This window comes from Sus scrofa, chromosome 17, assembly GCF_000003025.6.
Source record: "Sus scrofa isolate TJ Tabasco breed Duroc chromosome 17, Sscrofa11.1, whole genome shotgun sequence".
NCBI lineage: Eukaryota > Metazoa > Chordata > Mammalia > Artiodactyla > Suidae > Sus > Sus scrofa.
Genome location: NC_010459.5, coordinates 55,505,370 through 55,521,293, shown reverse-complemented (window position 1 = coordinate 55,521,293; position 15,924 = coordinate 55,505,370). Strand labels below are relative to the sequence as shown.

Here is a 15,924-nt window from a genome sequence, read left to right as displayed (position 1 = left end):
AGACCCTTGTCTTGTGTAGGTACCTACGTGTGTGTCTACCCACCTGTGTGTGTGTGTGTGTGTGTGTGTGTGTGTGTGTGTGTAGATACAGATTTCTGCACAGGATGATATGGGTACCGAGTAAAACATGGAAAGATAAGTACAAACTGTCAAGATTTAGGAGTGGCTCCTGAAGGGAAAGAGAGGCATGCCAGCAAATAATAAAAGGAACAAGCACCAATCGTCATCTAAATGGTCAAAACTTTGCAGCTAGTTATTTATTTTATTTTATTTTATTTATTTAATTTATTTTATTTGTCTTTTTGCCATTTCTAGGGCCACTCCCACGACATATGGAGGTTCCCAGGTTAGGGGTGTAATCGGAGCTGTAGCTGCCGGCCTACACCACAGTCACAGCAACGTGGGATCCGAGCCGTGTCTGCAACCTACACTACAGCTCACGGCAATGCCAGATCCCCCACCCTCTGAGCCAGGCCAGGGATCGAACCCGCAACCTCATGGTTCCCAGTTGGATTCGTCAACCACTGAGCCATGATGGGAGCTCCTACAGCTAGTTAAATTGTCCATAATCTGTTTCTGTAAAAATAAATTAAATAGGATTCAAAAACCAATCCTGACTTCCAAGGATAGTTGTGAAAAATTAAACAAAATCAAGCATGCAGACACTCAGTGCAGGGCCAGACGCAACGGCTCGTTGTTCTAACTTTATCCCTCAAGCAGACAAAGCCTCCAAACTCAGGTTTCTGCTTACACTCTCCCTGCCCGCAGCCCTGCTCTCCCTCGCTCCTTTCAGGGAACTCTGCACGTGGTGTCCTTGGGTTCATTCACTCATTCATTCCACGCACTTAGAGACTCTGGGCATCATTTATAAGCCACGCACGCCGCTGGGGACTGGAACCTTAACACATGAATAGAATACAGTTCCTCCGTCCCCAAGATTTGCTAGTAAATGGCCAGAGAGCTCGTGGAAAGCCTGACCTGGGTCATACCACCATCTGCCTGCACGACGGCGCCCCTTCCTCTACAAAAGACAGCAGACTGTCTCGTGAGCAGAGCTCTTCGTTCCAGGAGGGAGAAGATTCCTGGTCAATGCTCATATACCTAGTGCCTGGCGTGAGTCCCATGGTGGCACACAGCAGGCGCTTAATAAAAAGTGGCTGCATGATGGAATCACTGATGGGCATGCTGGCTGACCTGATGCACGCAATAAGAGAATTATCGGGTGAAGGGGAAACGCCTATCATCTTCCATCCTCTTGCCCTCTTATCCTTTCTTAACGTCAATCATGATAACGGCTCAGGTGGACTCGTATTGAGTAGCACCAGACACGACATCAGGAAATCTCAGGAGCTGTCCCACCTGGGAAGGTGTGTACAAATTCACCTTCCTCCTTCCCAGGAGGGGAACAAATCCTAACGTGGTGAAGTGGCCTGGCCAAGGACAGAGCTGGTAAAAACGCCCAGCCAGGTTTTAAGATCTGGCCTCTTATCAGAGCTAAAGCTCACATCAGAATCGTGTGTATTTGCACAGAAAACACTGAGGATGTCATGAGACCTCAAGGGATGGGCTCATGGTTCAGAGGGATAAAAGGCACCTGGATTTACTTCCGAAGCTTAGAGAAATGGCAGTTGGTTGGACGAGATGGGACCGCTCACCATATCTCAAAGAATAGAACCTGCCAGTGATTCTCCCAGTCCTTGGACCCCATCCCAGGGGTGTCTCTCAAGTGCACCCCAATGAGCTGCCCATCAGGCAGTCATCCCTGGCTTTCTAATGAAACCCGTTCTCCAGGGCTGCATAATCCTGATTCCAGCTTTGGCAGATGTTTGGCAGGAACCAGCCAAAGAGGAGCTATCTTCACTTTCTCCAACTCCTCTCCCTTGTTCTGACATTGGGAGTGAAAGTGGCGGCTATTCCCATCACCACCATGTTACCGAGATCTCACAGAATATTACTGAGCTGTGACGGAAATAGAGCGCGCAGAGGCTTACTCCTGGAACGTTAACCACTCCCCCTCACCCCCCCCCCCGCCCCCGCCAAAAAAAAAAAAAAAAAAAGGAGAGAGAGAAAGAAACTAAAAGTGAGCAGGAGAGAAAGACAGTTTCCCTGCTAAGTAAAAAGAAAATGCAGCAGAGACGCGCCTTAGGGAGCAGAACTTTGGCTGAAACAATGCCTCCCTTGTCGCCTGCAGCTTTGATAAAGCAGACTGTTAGTGGAATCCACCATTTGGGGCCAAATTTCCAAATGCGGCATTTTGCTGAGCACCAGATGCACTCAAATGGTTATTTTCATGGGGAATGAAAGTGATTTGCATCCATTTATTCAGAGCCATCTGAGTTCTCAGCCATATGCACGTAACAGAATCATTCCTCCCTTTGCTTCTGGTAACTTTTTCTGCCTTCTTCCTGAGGAAACCCTCTCCCCACCCGGACATGGAAATTGATAACCTCAGAACTGTGTTCCACGGCCTCTCAAAGCAGGCTTGCTTGGAATCTGGGCCTTGTTTTGGCACTGGGAGGGAAGGCGATTTGGTATTCTGGCTTCACTTTTTTTCTTCATGCGCATAAAATTGTCTATTCAACTCCTATTTTGTTCATTCAAAAAAAGTTCAGTAAATTCTGTGCTTGGCCCTGAGATTTTTGCAGACACACGGGGGCCTTGTCCCCTCCCCTCTGAAGGTGCACAGTCTTGAGTGGAGCAGCCACTTACATGGAGGACCATTTTTAAAGTCCGTGCAAAGGCAGAATGCCCCTAGGGTCAGAATGAACGTTTAAACTCAGTAGCTCACACTCAACAGAAGCAGGTGCTTTAGGGGCAAGATGCCCCATGCTCGCTGGACCCAGGTCCAGGGAGGGAAAGGACACTGAGTGGAGTGGTGGGCTGGGTGCAGAATGGCCTGCACCTGGGTGTGCTGTGCTTTGCTCTGGGGCACTTTGCACATTTGCAAAGAGTTTTACCTAACTCTGTGCATATTTACAAGGTCCTGCTTCGAACCTCAGCCTGCCGAGCCCCACGCACAAGGCAGGAGCCTTGCCTCTCAGTCTGATGCCGACAAGCTTGCTCACACTATCCAGGTCTTAATGGATACAACAAACAACAGTGCTCAGCCTCAGCACCCAAACTCCTGATGTGACCTGTTTGTATCCCCACTGCTTCAAGGGGACTCTCTTTCTCGCAGCTCTTCCCATGCCAGTCTGCGTGAACACAGAGGAATCCTAATGGCTCACACCTGTCACATCTTATGTCCCTCCTAAGCGCCTCCCATGGGCAACACTTCGGGGCATAAACGCTGTCACTGTCACCCACAGATGACATAAGAAGTACACAGAGCAAAAGGAGGCCAAGCTGCACAATAGCTTAGAAGTGACATTCAATCCTGGACATTCTGAGCCATCAAATTCTTGCCCAGGCTTCAAGCAGAGCCTACTCTATCTTTAGAGCAGAATCCTCGACCTTCTGCAACTGACCTTTGGGGCCAGGTTATCTTTGGATTATATCGTCCTGTGCATTAGAGGGTATTTAGTAGCATGCCACCTCCTGTCTCCCACTCAGTACTGACAACCCAAAAAGTTTCCAGTTGTGGCCAAATGATTCCTGGGAGGTGCTTCACCGAGAACCACCGGTTAAGGGTGAGTATACAGTCCGGTTTTCCTGGCTATGCCCTGCTTACATCTGATATCAGGCATAACTCTTGATCAAGAGCAGCTTCAAAGGCATATAGCTGTGCAGTCACACAAACCCATGCTTGCTCTGATGTTCTGGTGTCAACGTCTTGAAAACCTTGATGATTTTTGAACAAAGGACCCTGTGTTTTCCTTTTGAACCAGGCCTGCTGATGACATAGCCAATCAGACTTGACTCTCAAAAGTGTCCCAAGCTTGGGAAAAAATTCCTATGGTCACACTTCTGATTATCCATAACAGAGCCTTTAAAAGCTTACCATGTAATGCTTGCCTTATTGACCCGAGAAATGCAGACTGCACAGCTGGTTTTTGTCACCAAGCACACTCGTGCCTACATATGTTTTGCATTTTCCATCATAAGATACTGGATGCATATCCACCCTGATATTTTCCCCAGTAGGAGCCAGAGAAACAGCTACAATCTTCCATAAAAAGATATCAGGAAAACAAATGTCTTGGCAAAAAATACGAAGGACAAGAGGTATGAGTGGTCTCCCCTAAACCAGGGTTGCAAACGTGAATGTCTAAATGTGTCATGAAGGTGTTAGAAATGATTATTGACCACAGGAAGTAAGATCTACAAAACACAGAAGAACCGTCAGTATCTCAAAATGGTAGCCGCTATTCAATTTTGACCCAAGCAGCCACACTGTTGCCAGACAGTCTCATTTTCTCAAAAGACAGAACTCTGTGAAAGCTTCCACTTTAAACATTGGGAACTAAGTTAATCTTTAGAAAATGTGATCTGGGCCGATACCTGGCAGGCCAGACAAGAGTGGTCTGCACGTGCCAGCTCATGACACCTGCCCTACCGTCGTTGGTGACCTTAGCTCCTTCTCCCTGCTCTGGCCATCTGAGACATCCACCTAAGGGTTTCTGCTGCCTGAAGCCAAGCTAGTAGATAACTTTATCCCTCCTGCTTGCTACTTACATAATGGAGGAGGATTTGTATCTCATACCTGGACTGGTCAGTGAATATTTGAGCAGGAACCTACCACATGGTCAATTTCCAGTTCTGCAGAAGCAATTGGTTGGATCTATCCCCCACCCCCGCCAAATATTGAAACTTCCATCACTGATGACCACTTCCCATCCTGGTACCACCACCAAATGCCCTCTCCATGAGGTACTCCGGTTGTCCGATGCTGGCCACATCCAACACTTTAATATTATAAGAAAAAATAGCCATACGAGTGAGGCAAAGCACGTGTCTGCTGGGGGAAACAAAAGCTGCGACCTGTATTGAAGGATGTCTCTGGTGTCTCTAAAAATGATTGACTCTGGTTAAGATCACAAGTGGCCTCTGATTTTAGTGCTAGGTATTTGGAAGTATTGCTTTTTCCTTTGACGAACTCCTAGGAGAAAAAGTGAATCCACATGGCTTGGAGGGGAGAGATTGGTTAAATGAGTGCATTTGTATCTAATGCCTAAGAGCCAGGGTGTAGCACGGGGGTCAGTGCAGGCCAAATCCTGGCAGCCTCTGTTGTACGGCCCAGACTAAGAATGGAAGAAGAGGAGGGAGAATCAGCAGAGGGGTGGGGAGAAGGGAAGGAAGAAAAACAGAAGCAGCAGCAGCCATATGTGGCTCCTAAAAGCCTAAAATCCTTGGCAACTGGCCCTTTTCAGAAAATGTTTGCCACTTCTTGGTGGAGATGGATAAATCACTTATTCCCTAACATCTCAAAATCGATTTCAAGTGGCATTGAATTGACACAATTCATCTCTCAGTCCCTGTCCCCATTCCTCTCTCCTCTTTGCCATGATCGATACTGGCAAAACTGTGTTGCTTATCAAGCCCATCTGGTCAACCCGTTGCACCCTCTGCTCACATGTGAACATCTTAAACTCATACCATGACCTGCGGTCTTGCCATCATCGTGTACTCAGTTTATTGCCTACGTAGGGAGCCACCGTATTAAACATTAAGATGAGTGTCAGAATTTATAAACAAAGCTATAACCTGAGAGCAACATCTGGTTTGTCTCCTTTTCCTGAGAGGCACAGCCATCAGCTAAATTATGACCACGGCAAGGTGACAAGACCTTATAGCTCTGGAGAGAAATGGTATAAAGTAGTCAACTGAAAAGGACCATTACAAGTCAACTGAAAGGACCATTACAAGATACCACTGAATTAGGTTTTTTAAGAGACTCAGAACATGACATTCCCCTCCCCAAATATACAGAAACAAAAGTCAGAGCAAATTTAAGGTGGAAGCCTGAGTTCTATCTGCATCTATTCTGCCTAAAGGGTTTAGCCTGTCTTAATTCTCTATGAGTAAACATAGCTTAACAACACTTAGCCTCTTTTAATTTCTAATGAATTCGCCAAGAGTGTTTATTATGACTTCTGATTTCATTAATTTAATTTTAGCCGAGGAAGTACAGCACTGTGGACACTGGAGGCAGCAACACCTGGATCTGAATCTTGGCTCCATCATTTCTAGCTGTGTGTCCACACCTCAAACTCCTTAATTATAAAAATGGGGTGGCAGCGCCCATGTCAGTGGACTCACATTGAAGATTAAAGTTAATACATGTATGATGCTCGGCAGAGTACCTAGCACATAGTAGGTTTTCAATGACTGTCAGAGTCACTGTCATCACCAGCAGCTGCAGCTGTAGCACGTAGCTAACTCCTGTTCATCCGAAAACTCTGCTCAGTCACAACCTTCTCTGCAAAGATGACCCCACCCCATTTACAGCACCTGAAAACTTCCCTACCAAGCTTTTAAAAACCATTCTTTCTTTCTTTCTTTTTTCTTTTGTATGGCTCCACCCACAGCATAGGGAAGGTCCCAGGCTAGGGACTGAATCGGAGCTACAGCTGCTGGCCTAAACCACAGCCACAGCCACGCCAGATGTAAGCCACATCTATTTGCAACCTACACTGCAGCTAGTGGCAACACTGATCCTTAACCCACTGAGCAAGGCCAGGGATTGAACCCACATCCTCATGGATACTAGTCAGGTTCTGAACCCACTGAGCCATTATTTCTTATGTGTTTTTTATGCCTTCCAGTGGAAGGCACGTCCTCTTCCTCTTCCTCACCCATGTATCCATTGTTTGCCCTATGCTGCAAGCTCAACTACTGTTTCTGTTCCTATAAATACAATTACATAGCCATGGTTTTTCAGAAACATGGACGGAAGAGACAGACAGACAGTGAAATATTAAAGCCCCCTCCCAGAACCCTCAAACCACAGTCCTGCCCCCCAGGACTACCTGGAATATTTGGATCCTGCTGGATGTTCACCTTCTGAGTTTACAAAGCATGTGTGTGTGTGTGTGTGTGTGTGTGTGTGTGCGCGTGAGTGAGTGTGTGTGTGGGACTCTGCCCCTGCCCTGCCTCTGCCTCATTCATGCGCCTCACACACCTTTGATACTACTGAGGGTGACCCTATTTAGCGGAATCGTTTCATTCCTTTTACAGCACAAGGTATCAAATTATTCCCTTTGGGTGGACACTGACACTGTTTCTAGTTTTTTCTATCACAACACACAAGCTCCCCCTAAATGGGAACTTCATCTTCTTCAGTCACCTCCCCATCACTTCATGGACAGAAGGACTCAGAAAATATGCGTCGAACAGCAGAATGTAAGAAAAAAGGAGTGACTCACTCCACGAGCATGCGTCCACATCATCGTTGCTCCTGCTCGTGTGTTTTTAAACCCCTAGAAGTTGTTGTTGAGTAAAGGCAGGTATGCATTCAGTTTTGATCAACAGGGACAAACTGCCCTCCAAAGAGACCACATTAAGCTGAAATACAAGACTCATGATACTGTTGCATGTTTGGAGGGGTTTAAATCATAACTTCTTACCGGAATTTCAAGCTCCTTCAAAAAGACAAAAGATTTTTTTTTTTTACACATTAAGTTCTCTCCAAGATCTACTTTGCAAGCAGTAGATAGGTGTTTCAATAAAAGATTGTTGAATTACAATTAGTATGCCAGGATATAAAAGGGGTTTATATTTTTTTTCAGGAACAAAACAAAACAAAACAAAAGGCGGTGACTGCTTTAAGTAATACACTAAAAAAAAAAAAAAAAAAAATGTAGCTTAGCCCAATCAGTAGAGGTAAAAACTGATTTCTCTGTGGGTGGAGGAATGGGGACCAGGTGGTGAGAAGAGTGTTTATACACATCAAATCCCAGCAGGCAAGGGTCTTTTTAAGTGTCTGAGAGGTAGTGAAATTGATTCTGTGCTTTCTTTAATGCCCTCTACATAAAAAAAAAAAAGTGGAAACAATTACTTTTTAAATTAGGATGAATATAAATTACTTTGATTTCCAGAATTGTAGAAGCGTTCCACTTGAACTTGACACATGCATTAACAAATTTTATTAGCGAAACCAAATCTGGAAGTAAATCTCTCAATTAAACAAACAAGAGAAGGGGACACAGAAACAGCTCAGGTTCCACTCTCAAACCTGGGTGCAGAATCAGGGCTGCAGAGGATGAGGGAGACTAGACGTCACCCTGGGGCCCCAATGTCGCCCCGGGTGGAGCCCCCGGGGGAGCCTGTGAAATTGCTGTCATTCTCCACTTTGTCACTCTAGCCTGGAAAGAACGTCTAAAAATGACAGGCCCCGGCTGTGGAATGAGGCACATCCCACACTGCCACTCTTTGTTCCAAAATTAGACTCTGTCATACACACTGATCTCCAAGGTGGCAAAAATAGCTTGTGGCTCAGGGAGTCCCAAACAGTCCCAGCGGAGTTTCCCTGCAGCTCCTCCAGAGAGGCCGCTGGCAGCTTGCAAGCAGACCAGTTCCTGCCGTCCCAGCTCATCCAACACTCGGCCCTTCCTCATTCCTCAGGTCCGCTGGCCCTCTTGTATGTCCTCTTTAGAATGAATAATAAATAGCACACGGAATTGAAAAAGTGAGGAGGCGGGGGAGTTCCCGCTGTGGCTCAATGGGATCTGGGGCATCTTGGAAGAGCTGGGACACAAGTTCGATCCCCAGCCCGGCACAGTGTGTTAAGGATCCATCATTGTCACAGCTGTGGCTTAGGTCTCGACTGTGGCTCAGATCTGATCCCTGGCCTGGGAGCTCATACGCCTCAGGGCGGCCTAAAATGAAAGACAGAAGAAAAAAAAAAAGTCAGGAGGTGGAGGAAGAATGAGGAGACGTGAGAGTGTTACCAAAAGCTATGGGATTTCTTGTGAAAAGCAGTTGTGTGTTTGTTAGTTTTTGGTCTTTTTGTCTTTTTAGGGCTGGACTCGAGGCATAAGGAGGTTCCCAGGCTAGGGGTCCAATCAGGGCTACATAGCTGCCTACACCACAGCCACAGCAACACGGGATCCAAGCCACGTCTGCGACCTACACCACAGCTCACAGCAACGCCGAATCCTGAACCCACTGAGCGAGGCCAGGGATTGAACCCATGTCCTCATGGATGCTAGTCGGGTTTGCTAACCGCTGAGCCATGATGGGAACGCCAGGTCTGTTTCTTTTTTAGATATACTCCAAGTTGGTATGTATTTGTGAAAGGTGCTCTGATGTTCAGGACCATTTGAAAACACTGGCAGTGCTCAGGGAGGATGTAAGAGAAACACAAAGCCTTTAAAACCCTTCTCGGGAGTAAAGTCTTGTGGGCAGGGGCCGAGGTTTAGGAGCCAGATGAGAGGAGCCTGCCTTCTGGGCTCCAACAGCGATGAGCACCAGGGCTCAAGGGACTTAGCCACCGTCAGCATCGATTTTTTTTTTTTAATCTATAAGAGCTGGGCAGTGACTCCTTCCAGGTCAAGGGTCATGAATAACACTCCCTTGAATTATAAGACCCAAGGGAGCGGGTTTCTCCTGCCCATTAGCGCTATATCCTCGATCACGTAACAGAGCATATTAAGTCCTCAATAAACCTTTCTGAATGAACAAATGCATGAGAACAAATGCATGAATCTAGCTCACAGAGCTACCGTGAGGATTTGAGAAGGAGCAAGTCACGTGGCTTGATGAGCGGCTGTTGTTATGAAGAGCCTGGCACATAAATCATAAGTCAATGGTTATATTAGCCAAACCCCCTCGGGCTGGAAACATACGTCACGCTTTCTCTTGGGTGAAACCTCAAGGAAAATCAAAGCACTAAATAAACACAATTCCAGAAGTTTGCAATGTGTGGGGACAGATACCAAAGTGGCACCCACGGTGTCCCCTGCAGAGGTGCACACCCTCGTGGTCCCCTCCCCTGGCTGTGACTTACTTCCAATCAAAAGCCCATGACAGGGTGACGGGATGTCACGGTCATGGCTAGGGTGCCCAGGACTGTGGCCCCCATTCTACAAGGGCAGGCTTTTGTGCTGGCTTTGATAAAGCAAGTGGCTGGGTGGAGAAGGCCCATCGGTGGCAAGGAACCAAGCAAGGGAGCCCTCTGGGGCTAAGGGTGGCCTCCACCTAATAGCGAACAAGAAACTGAGGTCCTTGGAACTACAGCCCCAAGGAACTAGATTCCACCAATAACCACCGTGACCTGGAGAGTGGGTCCTTCCCCAGACTAACCTTCAGATCAGACTGGAGCATCTCAGCCTCGGGAGAACCTGAAGCTGGGGGTTCCAGAAAGCCACTCAAACACTCCCGACCCGCAACAACTATGAGATAATCAATGTGTATTGTTTTACGGTGCAGAGTGTGTGGCACTTTGTTACCCAGCAAGAGAAAACTGATACAGGTGGTAACACAGGCAGGATAGCAATTGGTCACAGCATGGGTAGCAAATGCCCAGAGAAGGGCCACCTGCTGAGTGACAATAGAGAGTGGTGGAGACTGTGGAGAAATGAAGATCCCTATTCTACCTGAAGAAGGGAGATGCCACCAAGCGTTTCTGATGGTTGCCACACAGGGCACTTTTCAAGATACAGGAATCTGAATTTTACGTGAAACCTCTTAACTTTTCAACGTCAGCCACGAGCCACGAATTTTTAGAACGGCAGTGAGCTGATCTCACGCAGGGCAGACAAAACACGTCTGGGGGCTGGATTCTGCGATAAAGCCTCAAGAGGGGGGTTATCCCAGCACACCTGCTCCAAATTTGAGCCCCACTACTTCCACGCTGGGGGAGCTGGGCCTTAATCCAAAGGTCACTGTGCGGGTTGGAAAGGACACACAAAGCCCTTACAATATTCTGTTACAGAGTAAAGACATGATACAGCTTGACTACCCGAGTTACCTGTGGTTATCGTAACAAATTACCACAACTTGGGGGCTTGAAACAACACAAAGTTATTCTCCTGTGGCTCTGGAGGTCAGAGTCTAAAATCAGATTCACTGGGTTCAAGTCAAGGTGTCTGCCAGGCTGGTTCCTCTTGGAGGCCCCAGGGGAGAATCCATTTCCTTGTATTTGTCCAGTTTCTACATCCTTTGGGACGCATCTCCTTCTACCTTCAAAATCATCAGGGCAGACTTTTCAAATCTCTGTCCCTCTATTTCTATTGTCAGATCACTTTCCGTCTGGCTCTGACGCCTCCTGCTGCCTTCTTACAAGGACCCTGTGATGACACTGGGTCCACCTGGCCCATCCAGCATAATATCCCATCTCAAGACTTTCCCGTAACCCCATCTGCGAAGCCCCTTTTTCCATCTAAGGTAATGTCTACAGGTTCCATGGCTGAAGATGTGTTCTAGCCTACCACACTAATAGCAATAATGATAACCAAAAAAATTATTATTATTATCTGACCCACAAGTCTCTTCTTTATGACTTCTGGGCTTCAGGGTCATAAGTCAGATCCAAACCAACGCACCCAAGGCTGCAATTGCAAACTGTCATGGGTGCCCCAGTGAAGAGGCTGTCTTGAGAGCTTTACAGCAGTGGCAGCGAAGAGCAGGTTAGGGATTCCTAATAATGAGGTTAGCTTCACCATCTTTCTCTACTTACAGCCTTGAGCATCTCAGGGAAGCCGGGAGTTACATAAAGACAACTCCTAGTTGAGAACAGAGCTACTCTGTGTGGCTCCACCCTCAGTGACCAGAAAACTTAAGGCCAGTTGGGTCACCTTCCCGCATTTCATTGTAGCCCAGTATCTCTTTTCTCCTCTAATCCAAGACTGATTCAAGGATGTTGATTTGTAAGCATTTCACAATCCCCACTTTAACTGCCTTGGAGATTCAGATCCGGTTTTGAAGCTTACTCATTTCCATCTAAAACAGGATGTTTTTACTTTAAAAATCACATTCATTTTGCAGAGCTTGTTAAGCATACAGTAAATTAAAAGCAAACAACATTATATTCCAGTTACATTTGCCAAGGGATGATCTGAAGGAATTACTCATATTCCTGATTAATTTTTAGTGGAAATAATGAGGAGGTTGTAAATGGAAAAGCGTGTGTGTCGAACCTGCCTTCCAAGTACATAACAATTTATGCTAATTGATGGCTTTACAAAGCGGTAATCTTGGAGGGGGGGAACACAACTTCTTCAGACTTTAAAGGCATCTAATGGAATGTGTGTGTGACTTCACAACTTGAATGCAATGACAAGTTGGCCTTTAAGTTCAAAATGTCTTGAATGTCTTGAATGCTACTTTTTTTTTTTTTTTTTTTTTGTCTTTTTAGGGCTGCACTCGCAGCATATGGAAGTTTCCAGGCTAGGAGTCAAATCAGAGCTGTAACCACAGCAACGCCAGATCCAAACCGCGTCTGCAACCTACACCACAGCTCACGGCAATGCTGGATCCTTAACCCACTGAGCAAGGCCGGGGATTGAACCCGTGTCCTCATGGATACTAGTCAGGTTTGTTTCTGCTGAGCCACGGTGGGAATTCTTGAATTCAACTCTCGATCTAATCTATCTTTCTTTTTATCTATCTATCTATCTATCTATCTATCCATCCATCTGTCCATTTATGAATTTGCCTATCTCTACTGCAATATTCAGAATCAGGAAGCATGTGGAGAAATGGATAGCAAGACTCTATCAGTTCAGAAAGAATATTTTTAAATGGTTACAGGAAAATCAGGAGAATATTTCATGATACATAAAAATTACATGAAATTTGAATTTCAGTATCCATTAATATAGTTTCTTTTCAAACACAGCCGTATCCACTTGATTCCACATTACCTATGTAACTTTTGCTCCACAACAGCAGAGCTAAGGAGTTGCAACAGAGGCCATCTCAGTCCTCAGAGCCTAAAACATTTTCCATCTCACCCTTTACTGAAGGTTTTGCTGACCCTTGCGTGCAGCACTCCAAAATCCCAGAGCACTGCACGCACAGGTCATTTGGGAGCCACCTGGGGCTGTTTGGGGAATAGATTATACGACTGGCATGCTTTTCCCCTTCTTTAAATCCAACCTCCCTACTTGGTTAAATCATATTTTCAAATTAGCCCTAACCTTACCATGCCAACCCAGCTCCTTTTGGGTTTGCAGATTTCTTTCCAGATACGAATCTCTATGTGTGTATTTGCAGCCATAATGCACGATTTGCATTATTCAACTCTTGCATGCCATTTCAGATTTTGTAAATTTATTGTTCTTAAAAGAAGACTCAGGAACCATAATTCTCTGTAGAGTGCACAGTCCTTGGCACCGTGCACTGAACAGAGGAGGTTTTCTGAGACAGCGTTTGTGTTGCTCGTGCATCTTTGTGCTTGTGGTGTCTTTCTACATTGATGACTGTGAAGGTTTATCCCCTAGAGGATGCGCTGGGGGCAGGATGGAGTCTTACGGATAGGTTTTCTTTGTCCCCCAACGCATTACTGGGTTTTTTGGTTGTTGACCTTGGACTCCCGGGGAGAAATTAATAAATGTCTATTTTTTATACATCACCCAGTCAAGGTGCTCACACTGATTAAGACACGTACATGCAACAACTGAGGCACAAAAGTGGGGAAACGAATGATGAGGGGCGTGCGGCCACAGTGTTACCATTTGGCCACATCCAGCTTTCCAAGGATGGCATTTAATCCAAGTAATGCAGTGCTGCATCTAGGAGTAAGCCCTCTGCCCCCCAAAACACGGACCACATTTTCAGCACACAGATTCCAAGACCACATTCTCCAGCGGCAAACACTGGGTCATAAGCAAGAAATTCCAAACGTACCATTGAATTTTTCACGCTCTGCAGCAAGCGCTCGTGCTGCTCAGCTATGGCCAAGGCAGCAGAGTGGACCTTCTGGTAGATGGCCTCCCCGTCTCGCGTTTGAAAGATAAACAGCCCTTCACCAGTCTCACACATCCTGTGAAAATAAAGACAGAGAGCCTCTGAACATCAGCTCCTAGGAGTTCAGCGCACTGAGGGCCTGGAAGACTCCCTGGGACTGGGTTCCTTCATTTCATAGCAGATTGGGATTCTTGTTCGCATGCACTGAACAACATTAACGAGAAGCAGAATGTCCCGTGGGTGGTTATGCACATGGGTGGGGAACCCAACACTCTAAGCCAACATGGTGCCCAGCGGTCTTGGCCATGAAGCTTAAGAAAAAAGCTGTTTCTCGGAGTTCCCGTCGTGGCGCAGTGGTTAACGAATCTGACTAGGAACCATGAGGTTGCGGGTTCGGTCCCTGCCCTTGCTCAGTGGGTTAACGATCCGGCGTTGCCGTGAGCTGTGGTGTAGGTTGCAGACGCGGCTCGGATCCCGAGTTGCTGTGGCTCTGGCGTAGGCCGGCGGCTGCAGCTCTGATTCGACCCCCAGCCTGGGAATCTCCATATGCCACAGGAGCGGCCCAAGAAATAATAACAACAACAACAAAAAGACAAAAAGACAAAAAAAAAAAAAAAGAAAAAAGCTGTTTCTCGAGCCTCCGTAAACCCCCCCTGCCCCCCACACCACTCTTGGAGAAGATTGAGTGCAGCTGCCCAGGACCGTCCATGAATCAGAGACGCAGCAGAATCTGTGCCCCGCAGCTCAGAGGCCAAAAAAGGAGTCTGTGAGTCTCGGATTCTGTGCTAACTTTCCTCACAGACCACGTCTTGAGGAATGATTTCATTTCCAAAACCACAGATCAAATGTTACTCCGGCTTTCACTCAGGGAGGTGAGCCAAAGGCAGCTAAGAATTTTTTTTAATGACCATCGCTGCGCAGAATGAATGTGCAGGACATAAAGAGAAGTTACTCAAGGAAAGGGATACAGGTTTTGCACTTAATGTGAAAGATTAAGAGGGGGCACACTTTCACCTCAGACTGTTAAAAAACAGAAATGAATGTCATTAAAAGGGAGGGTTGGTATACATAGTTAGGCAAGAGCCAAATAAATGTATTTTACTGCTCTGTGTGTGTGTGTGTGTATTGTGTACAGATATACACATAGTGGGCATATATAATTAGCAAATATACTGAATTACTCTAAACATTTTTAAAGACCTTGGACAAAATCATACCATAATGGGTAATTTTGGAAGTTCTGATTTTGTTTTCTTAAATTTATTTTTCAAAGTTTTATTGAAGGTAGTTGATTTACAGTGTGGTGATGATTTCTGCTGTACAACAAAGTGATTCAGTTACACGCGTACACACACGTCTGTTCCTTTTCAGATTCTTTTCCCAGACAGACCATCACAGAAGCCTGGGTAGAGTTCCCTCTGCTATACAGTTTCGATTTTGATATGTACGTATATCAACAGTAAACTCAGAGGTTGTTTTTGCATGTTTAAAACAATATTTCATTATTAATTATTTACAACTAGGACTATTACTTAATTATTCTAAGACACAATTCCACTCCTTCCACCTCAATTTTCTCTTGCTGGAAAACTGAATACTGGCCCTAATGCCTGGGTTTGGCTCACATCTAGAAGCCCACAGCTAAAGAACTTTTTAACACAGCCTGGAAACCAAACTAACTCTCAACCCAACCTACAGTTATGCTCTCTATTCCACTCTATGCAATGAATACGGTTAAAAAAAAAAAAAAAAAAAGGAAGATTTATCCTTATCCAATTTTCCACAGTTGGCCCAACAGCATGGCCATATGGCAGTTTACAGTATATATAGCTTAGTGCATGTTAATTGGTCAAAACCTGCTTAGCTTGAATTTCACTAACGTGGACTATGGAAGAGGAAGAAAAAGGAGAACTAGAAGGCGTTTACAACAAGCTAATATAAAGAACTAGTTTATGGGGCTGATCTTGTGAGTTTAATGATTAAGTTGCTCTAATCCAATGACGAACTGAAAATAAAATTCAAAGCATTTTTACTCGAGTCCCGTTTCCATTCCTGAGTCTTCCTACAATACTTCAGCCCTCGGTGCTATGCCTTCTGCATTTGATACCCCATACAAATTAGACTCTATCACTTGGT

At 45.8% G+C, this 15,924-nt stretch overlaps 1 protein-coding gene across 1 annotated transcript in view; it reads right to left on the bottom strand.

Annotated features, from left to right (window-relative positions):
- The window catches only part of DOK5 (docking protein 5), a 150,488-nt gene that overhangs the window by 20,268 nt on the left and 114,296 nt on the right, over positions 1 to 15,924 (bottom strand). The window contains exon 6 of the mRNA NM_001123107.1: positions 13,729 to 13,864. Within this exon, the coding sequence (NP_001116579.1) occupies positions 13,729 to 13,864 (136 nt within the window). The remainder of the gene's footprint in view (positions 1 to 13,728; positions 13,865 to 15,924) is intronic.